At 49.8% G+C, this 10,000-nt stretch overlaps 1 protein-coding gene across 3 annotated transcripts in view; it reads right to left on the reverse strand.

The window, feature by feature from the left end:
- The window catches only part of nek7 (NIMA-related kinase 7), a 103,781-nt gene that overhangs the window by 44,119 nt on the left and 49,662 nt on the right, over nt 1-10,000 (reverse strand). For all 3 annotated transcript variants that reach the window (XM_083647942.1, XM_083647941.1, XM_083647940.1), the window contains one exon: nt 3,408-3,518. In XM_083647942.1, the coding sequence (XP_083504068.1) occupies nt 3,408-3,518 (111 nt within the window). The remainder of the gene's footprint in view (nt 1-3,407; nt 3,519-10,000) is intronic.

Here is a 10,000-nt window from a genome sequence, read left to right on the forward strand (position 1 = left end):
AGATTTGTTCTCGCTTTTTACATTTGATTTGGACTTTGTCCTTGTCCGACCATTAAACTCTAAAAGGACATTCTAGAGTGCCGGCCTTTTTCCTTTCTTAATGTTTTGCCTTGGCCCTGCACCTAAGTTGAACATTATTCTTTTTTTTTTTTCAATTTCAATTTTAACAGAATACAAACAAAACAAACGAAACAAGCTCAGGCACAGGAAAAAAAAGAAAGGAAAGAAAACGGGGAAAAAAAGAAAGGAAAAAAAAAACATTGACAATAATGTGGTGATACCGTCCATATAGGGTGCTTATGTGCTTGTAAGGAATGTTGTGCGTGGGCCGCCTCCAACCTCGTCGAGGTAAGCCAGAAACGGGTCCCAAATAGTTAGAAACTTATGAAGTGAGTTGTTTCTCAGGGATCTGAGCCTCTCCATCCTTAGGACCGAGATCATGTCCGTCAACCACAGTTGGAAAGGAGGCGGAGAGGGGGACTTCCACTCTTTCAGGATAAGTTTTTTGGCAACAGTTGTCCCCAGTGTCAGAGACTGCTGCACAGCTGTGGGGAAGCCCAGAGAGGTCTCCGAGCAGCCGAAGATGGCGAGTTCTGCCTCCGGCTGAAGCGTTATTTTATAGGCTTTAGAGTACCAGTCAAATATTTTGCCCCAGAATCCCGTCAGTGAAGGGCAGAACCAGAAGGCATGAGACAGAGTGCCCTCTGACACCTGACACCTGTCGCACAGTGGTAAGACAGAGGGGAAGAACTTATGCAACTTGTGCTTAGAATAGTGAAGGCGATGAACAACTTTAAATTGAATGAGCTGGTGTCTACTATTAACTGAGCATAGTTGTACCACAGACAAACTCTTTTCCCATATAATGTCAGATAGATCAATACAAAGTTCCCCCTGCCATGCTTCTTTAATTCTCTCAGTAGAGGCCATCAAACAGACATACAAATCTAGAAATAAGATGCTTGGAGTGAGGTGGGCTCAGTAAAACATCAAAAAAGACATGTTCATTTGGAAGAGCATCAAAGGCGCGGATCTTGGATCGAACATAATTTCTGATTTGCAGGAATCTGAGCCAGTTAGTTGAACATTATTCTTGAGTGTGCTCGCTATTGTTGAGTTTAGGGCTGTAGACTAGCACGTGCTTCCTCCGATACATGTTGCCAGCTGCTTCTTTCCACCTGACAGCGAGGAGTTTCAGCGGGAGGGTCACGCTATTCCACCAAAGTCTCCCTCCCCCCCTGAAAAGGCACCCCAACCGACCAGAGGAGGCACTGTAGTGTAGTGACCAGGACACACCCCCTTTACGCCAGCAGACCTGGTCAAAAATCGTGCCTGTATGGACGGAACGGCACGGCACGGCACGGCACGGCACGGCAAGACGGAGGTAACACGGGGGTTCGAACCTGCGAACCTCGTGTTGGCAGGCAGGGAATCTGTATGCTGTTTTTCACTCACAGTACCTCCCATCTACACACAGCATTTGGTCATATAGCCGCTACAGACAACATCATGTGTGATCTTTCTGACTTCTTCTCACCATCAGTTGTTTCTTAACAACTTCCCCTCATACAGTCTTAAGCTGCGTTCACACCGACCTATTAAAGTTTGTCGCTGGCGTCGAGTTTACATACAAAGTCAATGCAAACGAGCGATTGAGCGTATATTCGCCTGGGAGAATAATCGCTGGGCGTCCGAGCGGCAGAGACAGAGCGATAGGGAGAAAATACGCTCGTCGCTCGAGATGAAATATTCCAACTCGAGCGAAAATACGCTGGCATCAGTCGCTCGCTGTTCAATGCTGATTGGCTGCCGTGTGAGAGCGAGTCAAGGATCACACTGGCTTGGAACAAACCGCTGGTTTATTGTGTGGCAACAAACCGCATTGACAGCTGATTGACAGGCTGACAGCTGACATGAAGTGAAGTCTGTACTACCGGTATGCAGCTCGCATTAGGAGCACGCTGATAGGCTTAGCTTGTAAACAATGACGGTGGCTCGTAGTGGACAAACAGCATGACATTGCGTAACGTTATATCCCCCACATGTCCGTCATTTCGTGTGCCTGTTGATGAGCGATTTAAACAGAGCGACAGAGCGATTCCAAAGGGTTGACTTGAGCGACAGAGCGAAAAATAAATATCTCGGTGTGAACGCCCCTTTAGGCAGCTGTTAACAGAGGCAGGCAGACTGTTGTGCTTTCAAAAGCTTTTACAGGAGCTCCTTTATTCTTTGGTTTCAGTGTGGAATGGATGACTCAGCCTGACTCAAAGTGCAGGTAGTTGAGATCCTGCAGCAATGAAAAACCACAGACCTTCTGCCACCACAGACCTTCTGCCACCACAGACCTTCTGCCACCACAGACCTCCTGCCACCATTCAGTCAGTTATACAAGATCACGTCAACAGTTTGCTGCTTTCATACCAGCCTTTCTTTGAAGCTCCCTAGAACAGTGGTTCTCAAATGGGGGTCCGGCAGGGACCCCTAGGGGTCCGTGGCACTTTGCAAGGGGGTCCGCGAAAAGTTTTCAGGAAAATAAAACCTTTTTTTTTTTTTTTTTGACAAGCTTCATAGTTCAACGAAAATATTTGATGCTTTAAATCTAAAATGGTTCATGGATTACATTCTAATCTAACAAACCTATCCATTTAAAAGTGAAGCACATTACCGTGGAAACAATTAAGCTAAGCCCAAAATCACAAATCAGAATGAGGGGGTCGTTGGTAGATTTTCTATCTTGTAAGTAAGGGGTCCTTGGCTGAAAAACATTTGAGAACCTCTGCCCGAGGACAACAAGCAGAGAAGGGCTCCTATCGATCTTGAGGCATGGCATTGGACTGACTATGGTTGTGTCGGTTGTTGCTGGACATTTAGTCAATAATAAAGTTGACGCACAAAACTGAGGGTTAGGGGCTAAGTGGTAGGGCCAAGGGGGGGATTGGGCCTATAACTATATACTATATGTTATAACTATAATATAACATTGACACATCTGCACTGTCTGATTCAGTAGCACAGAGAGTGTACCGTAGCTTGCCGCATATTGATCAGTAGTAGTAGTAGTAGTAGTAGTAGTAGTAGTAGTAGTGTAGTTCAATACCAAAATCAGTGGCAAAAAAGAACCAGCATCAAAATCAGAGCCAATATCAAAACAATACAATTGATTGACCATATAAAAACACTGAACATTTTTGGTTGAGCTGATATCCCAAGCTATGCTTCCATTTTTGAGTGGTCTGTCCTTTAACTCTGCTGTGCCTGGGTGTTATCTCGAGCGTTCCTCGAGGAGAACCCAACTAATCATCTGCTCTTCCAGTAGTTCAGCTCAGTCTTGGCAGGACGTGGTGAACAAAATGGAGGAGCGGTGGGCATGGATGCTGTTGTGTGTGTGGTGGAGTGGAGTCCCTTACCTTGATCATGCGTGAGAGGTCCCCTGCATCTGCGAGCTCCAGGACGATGTTCAGCTCGTTCTCCTCAATGAAAGAGGCGTGGTACTTGATGACATTGGGGTGGTTCAGTTGCTGTGGAGGGGTGGAGGAAGAGAGAGAAAGAGAGAGAGAGGTGTTTGAGACAGTTTGAGCATTAGCACAGCTATCTAGGTCAACACTGCCTCATCCAAAAAGTGAGTCATTGCTCACGGAAGCTACAGACGCTAGCTAGCGCCTTCTTGCAACACTGCTGCTACTAGTACCCAATGGTGGTGTCATGGCACAGACGTGGCACATCATTTTGTACCTGGGTGGGCTCATTTACTCGAAACGCAGAAGAAGAAAGATGGGGCCTGTGGTCGCACACTGGCGTGCCACGTAGTGTGTAGTGTGTGAGATTCTATAATACGCAAGTGTAAATAAAACGGTTTAGAGATGAACTTCATTAACATCTGGACAAACCTGCTGCAGAATCGCACGTTTTCTCCCGTTCACTCATTTCGTAAGCCGATCCGGTGTTGACTCGCACTACGCGGCCCCCTACTTATATATTCACACGCAAAGCGTTATTATGTGCGGTTGCCAAATAATGACAAACTGCTGCATAGTAGCGCCGTTATAAAACCTGCCATCAAAACAAGCCTATCATCCCCCTTACGCATGAGAAACAACAGAGTTTAAGTCACGACGACGCTGTGTGCGAAACCGCATTGTACTTTTCACCAGCTCAAACCCAATTAAAAAACAAAAACAGTCAAATCCATGTTGGATAGTAAAGTGTGGACCTAATGAGACGGTTTTGTCCTCAAGTGTGACAAAGCTGGGTGACATGTCACAACAACCCCTCTCTGACTGTGATGACAACAGCCCATGTGCGAGACACACACACACACACACACACACACACACACACTGTGTGACAGGCTGACACGGCTGGCAGACAGAAAAACAAGCGTCCCCGGCTCATCTCCGGGTGAGATTCCTTCCTGTTGGTTGGTCAATAAGGAGGGAACAACATTCCCTGAAGTAAACAAAAAGGCTCGATCCATCCAGAGAGGAGAGGAGAGGAGAGGAGAGGGGGGGAGAGGCGAGGGGGGGAGAGGAGAGCTGAGGAGAGGAGAGGAGAGGGGGGGAGGGAGGGGAGAGGAGAGGAGAGGCGAGGGGGGGAGGAGGGAGGAGAGGAGGCGAGGGGGGGAGAGGAGAGGAGAGGAGAGGAGAGGCGAGGGGGGGAGGGAGGGAGGGAGGAGGGGGGAGGCAGGGCAGGGAGGGACGATGAAGGGAAGGGAAACAAATGACACAGTGACACACAGACAAGGAAAAGGAGTGATGGAGACAGGGAGGGGTGAGACAGAGAACAAAGGTGAGTCTAAAAAAAAAAAAAAAATGCATGAGGTGGAGAGAGAGAGAGAGAGGGAGAGAGAGGAGGGAGAGAGGGTGACATGTGGAGGGCTGGAGAGATGGAGCTGTGTGGTGTGGCGGTGTCGGGGGGGGGGGGGGGGGGGGGAGGCGGGGGAGGGGGGAGGTGATGCGAGCAGACGGAGCGGTGTGTGACACGCCAGCGCGTCCTCCTCCCGGCTCCGCTCCTCTCTGTCTCTGCTGTGATTAAAGAAATGTTCATGCTCAGGATGATGCCAAGAAGAGGAGGAGAGGAGAGGAGAGCACAGTACAGTACGCTACGCTACACTACACTCTCCACTCCATCTCTAAAACCCCCTCCCAAACGCCCCCCCCCCCCGCCCCCCCAACCCCATCCTCCTCTCTCTCTCTCTCTCTCTCTCCTTCTCTCTCTTTCCCCTCCTCATGTCTCCATCTTCCCTTCTGCCTCCCTCATCCGCTCATGCCAGATGTATTTTTGGCTCAGGGTGGCAGCTCTGTGCGGCTCCACGCTGTAGCACAGCCAGGGAAGCCAGAGTGATGACAAGTCTCTCCGTCTCCCTCCCTCCCTCCCCCCCTCTCCTCACCCCCCTCCCTCCCCACCGACCGCTCGAACCCCAGGCGCAGGATACAGAGGAGTGACGGGGAACGCGTTCACACACGCAGATGTTTATGTAAATGATGGATGCAAAATCATCAACGTGCGTGTCTGATCTGTCAAAGTCTATCGCTTTACAACAATCATTCATTAACATGATTAATAGTGGTTCTCAAACCAGTGTGTCTTAATTACATAATCAACACAAGGAGGATGATATTGTGATGTGGGACATTTCCAAATAAAACCATCACTTGGGTGTGCTGCTGGGCGGGATCTGATCTGAGGGTTTCAAGGTAGAACAACGTACCAAATGTCATCTGATGGTCATATTAACCATGAGAACAGAATACATGGACAAAGTGGAGACTGCAAAGACTCTCATATGCTGCTGGCTTCTAATAGACTTCTAATGTCCACCATTAGTGTCAGCTGCTGCTGTGTCTTTGTAGGCACAACATCATTTACAACTCATTGAAAGAATCAATCTGATCTCGGGTCAATTTTTTTCCCTTTAAGAGGGAAACGTACATGTCTGAGCACTACATTTGCCAAGAAGAAACATACTTTTTATAAAGAGACCTGGAACATAAAGTGGGTGTATATAGTGTGTGCTGCATCAGGTTAAATGAAGTTGGTTGCTGCCAGTTCTCTGTCTTGTCAGTAAACCGCTGGTATGATCTAATCAGATGCAGAACCCGGGCACGCAGACACACAGACAGACAAGCAAAACGCAGAGATTACTGCTTTTCACCACTGATTAGGGCGAATCATTAGCCTTCAGAATACAATCCAGAGCTGAGCTAAACCACAAGCGATGGAGAAGATTACCCCAGTTGTGGGATTTCAAGAATTTGCACCAAATATCAGCGTGGATTCAGACAAAAAGTATGGATGGAGTGAGACGTGATGTTCTCTCAAGCTGAAAGCATCAGGCCAGAGGAGTAGAGCACAGACGAACGAGCAGACACAGACAGACCAACAAACAAATAGGCAGACTGTGGAAGGGCTGAGTGTGTGTCTGTCTTTCCAGGCGGTCCATGCCAGTTGTGCCTCTCATTATTGTGATTTGGATGCGACTCGTGTTGGCCTGTCTAGTGGGGGGTAAGGCAGAGGGACTCACTCACACACACACACACACACACACACACACACACACACACACACACACACACACACACAGCTCATGATGAGGCTGGCCGGGCAGCTCAGCGCAGGGCATCACTACCGCGCTCGCTAGCAATCAGCTAGAAGACATTGCTTAAAGGGCGAAAGGAGAGGAACAAAATGCTCCGAGCGGGGAAAGACACGGCAGGGAGAGAGAGAGGGAGGAGGAGGAGGGATGGATGGAGAGACAACTGGGAGAGAGGAGGAGGAGGAGGGATGGAGTGACAACAGGGAGAGAGGAGGGAGGAGGAGGAAGAGGGATGGATGGAGTGACAACAGGGAGAGAGGAAGGAGGAGGAGGGAGGAGGAGGAGGAGGATGGATGGAGTGACAACAGAGAGAGAGGAGGGAGGAGGAGGAGGAGGAGGAGTGACAACAGGGAGAGAGGAGGGAGGAGGGATGAAGTGACAACAGGGTGAGAGGAGGGAGGAGGAGGAGGAGGAGGAGTGACAACAGGGAGAGAGGAGGGAGGAGGAGGAGGGATGGAGTGACAACAGGGTGAGAGGAGGAAGGAGGAGGAGGAGGAGTGACAACAGGGAGAGAGGAAGGAGGAGGAGGAGGAGGATGAGGAGGAGGAGGAGTGACAACAGGGAGAGAGGAGGGAGGAGGAGGAGGAGGAGGGATGGAGTGACAACAGGGTGAGAGGAAGGAGGAGGAGGAGGAGGAGGAGTGACAACAGGGAGAGAGGAGGGAGGAGGAGGAGGGATGGAGTGACAACAGGGTGAGAGGAGGGAGGAGGAGGAGGAAGAGGAGGAGGAGGAGGGATGGAGTGACAACAGGGTGAGAGGAAGGAGGAGGAGGATGAGGAGGAGGAGGAGTGACAACAGGGAGAGAGGAGGGAGGAGGAGGAGGAGGAGGGATGGAGTGACAACAGGGTGAGAGGAGGGAGGAGGAGGAAGAGGAGGAGGGATGGAGTGACAACAGGGTGAGAGGAGGGAGGAGGGAGGAGGAGGAAGAGGAGGAGGAGGCTTGGGACGGCTTTAGCTCAGGAGGTAGAGCGGGTCGGCCAATGACGCAAGGGTTGGCGGTTCGATCCCCGCTCCCTCCCAGCTGCTGTCGTTGTGTCCTTGGGCAAGACACTTAACCCCAAATTGCTCCCGATGGTGTGTAGGCACCCTGCGTGGCAGCCTGCCGCCATTGGTGTATGAATGGGTGAATGTAGACTATCTACTCATTGTAAAGCGCTTTGGATAAAAGCGCTATATAAATGCAGACCATTTTTACCATTTACCATTTTTTACCAGGAGGAGGAGGGATGGAGTGACAACAGGGTGAGAGGAAGGAGGAGGAGGAGGAGGAGGAGTGACAACAGGGAGAGAGGGAGGAGGAGGAGGAGGAGGGATGGAGTGACAACAGGGTGAGAGGAGGGAGGAGGAGGAAGAGGGGGAGGAGGAGGGATGGAGTGACAACAGGGTGAGAGGAAGGAGGAGGAGGAGGAGGAGGAGTGACAACAGGGAGAGAGGGAGGAGGAGGAGGAGGGATGGAGTGACAACAGGGTGAGAGGAGGGAGGAGGGAGGAGGAAGGAGGAGGAAGAGGAGGAGGAGGAGTGACAACAGGGTGAGAGAGGGAGGAGGAGGAGGAGGAAGAGGAGGAGGAGGAGGAGTGACAACAGGGTGAGAGAGGGAGAAGGAGGAGGAGGAGGAGGAGGAGGAGGAGGAGGAGGGATTGAGTGACAACAGGGAGAGAGGAGGAGGAGGAGGAGGAGGAGGGATGGAGTGACAACAGGGTGAGAGAGGGAGAAGGAGGAGGAGGAGGAGGAGGAGGGATTGAGTGACAACAGGGAGAGAGGAGGAGGAGGAGGAGGAGGAGGGATGGAGTGACAACAGGGAGAGAGAGGAGACGACAGAGGAGAAAGGAACAAGCTGAGGAAGTAGGAAGAGGACATGCAGGAAAGGAGGAAGGAGAACAGGGGTCTGGAGGAGAGCAGGTGAAGGATGCTTGTAAGGAGGGTAGCAAGCGAGGTCAAACTTCTTGTCACATGTTGCACTGTCCACCAGTTAAGTAACTGATTATTGTCTCGATTCATCGGTTCATTGTTTTGTCCATAATGTCAGAAAATATTGAAAAAAGATCTGTTTAGGTTCCTCAAAGACCAAGGTGACATCTTTCAATGTCTAGTTGTGTCTGACTAACAGTCCAAAACCCAAAAGATATTCACTTTACCATCATGTTGGACAAACAAAGCATCACATTTGAGAAGCTGAAACTTTTTTTTGTTGTTGCTTTAAACAATTAGTTAATTATCAAAATAGTTGCCGATTAATCTGCTGATGGACAAATCGACTAAACTTGCAGCTCTCGAAAGAGAATTGACAGTATTTTGTTTTATTTGAATAACTTTTAGAGGCTTGAAGAGGTAAAATACAGCAGCAATCCACAAGAAATACGGCAAAATGTTGTTTTCTGTATCCTATCCTGTCCTATCATCTCAGACCCCCTTTGATTAGTCCAGTGACCCCTTGTGGGGGTCCCTCCCGACCCCCAGGTTGAAAACCACGGAAACAGGAGCTGTACAGGAAATAACAGAATGCAGTCACCTGGCATAGTGTGACATTTAACCCCTACCTGACCTTTGCTAGGAGGTCACACACAGACAGATCCAAGGCACAGCGCGCTGTCTCATGCTGTCACATCAATGACCTACCATTCAGATTACGGCTCTTTACGGGGGCGTCTCCGGCATCCCGAGTATCGTTGTCTGTGATTGGACCCGAAGAGCCCGGGGAGCTCCGCTCAAGTGTTTGAGTGGCACAAACTAATTGGCTGTAGTGTTTTCTTGTTTTCCCCAATGTGTATGTGTGAGAGTGTGTGTGTGTGTGTGTGTGTGTGTGTGTGTGTGTGTGTGTGTGTGTGTGTGTGTGAGTGCGCGCGGACGTGTGCAAACTGCCTCCAGCTCACAAACATGGAAGAAGCTGCACATGTGATCTGGAGCGCGGGGAGGAAGAGAACCAGGAAGACGCACGGGCACGCGCCACGGATCTTGCAGACAGGGTGCGTTATTGAAGCTGTCATTAATTTGTTCGTTAAGCGTTCGAGAGCATCATGACTGACACGTTTTAAGGTGGTTTGATAAATGAAACCGCTTGATTTGAAGGAAAAAGAAGAAAGAAAGAAAGAAAAAGAAGACAAGAAAAGAAAGAAGGAGGGAGAGAGGTAGAACATCAAGAGACGCATGAGGAAGGCTGCTAAATTTCCATGCTTGATGCACTGTTGTTGTCCCCCTACCCCCCCCCCCCCCCCACACACACACACACACACACACACACACACACACACACACACACACACACACACACACACACACACACACACACTGTTGCCCCCCTCAAAACACAAGAGTTTTGGCAGAGAAAAAAAGAGTCAATGTGAGCCTGGAGGGATGCAAACGGGTGCAAGTGATGTACACACGTACACACACACACACACACACACACAC

Source organism: Poromitra crassiceps, assembly GCF_964638095.1.
Source record: "Poromitra crassiceps genome assembly, chromosome: 12".
In the NCBI taxonomy this organism is placed as follows: domain Eukaryota; kingdom Metazoa; phylum Chordata; class Actinopteri; order Beryciformes; family Melamphaidae; genus Poromitra; species Poromitra crassiceps.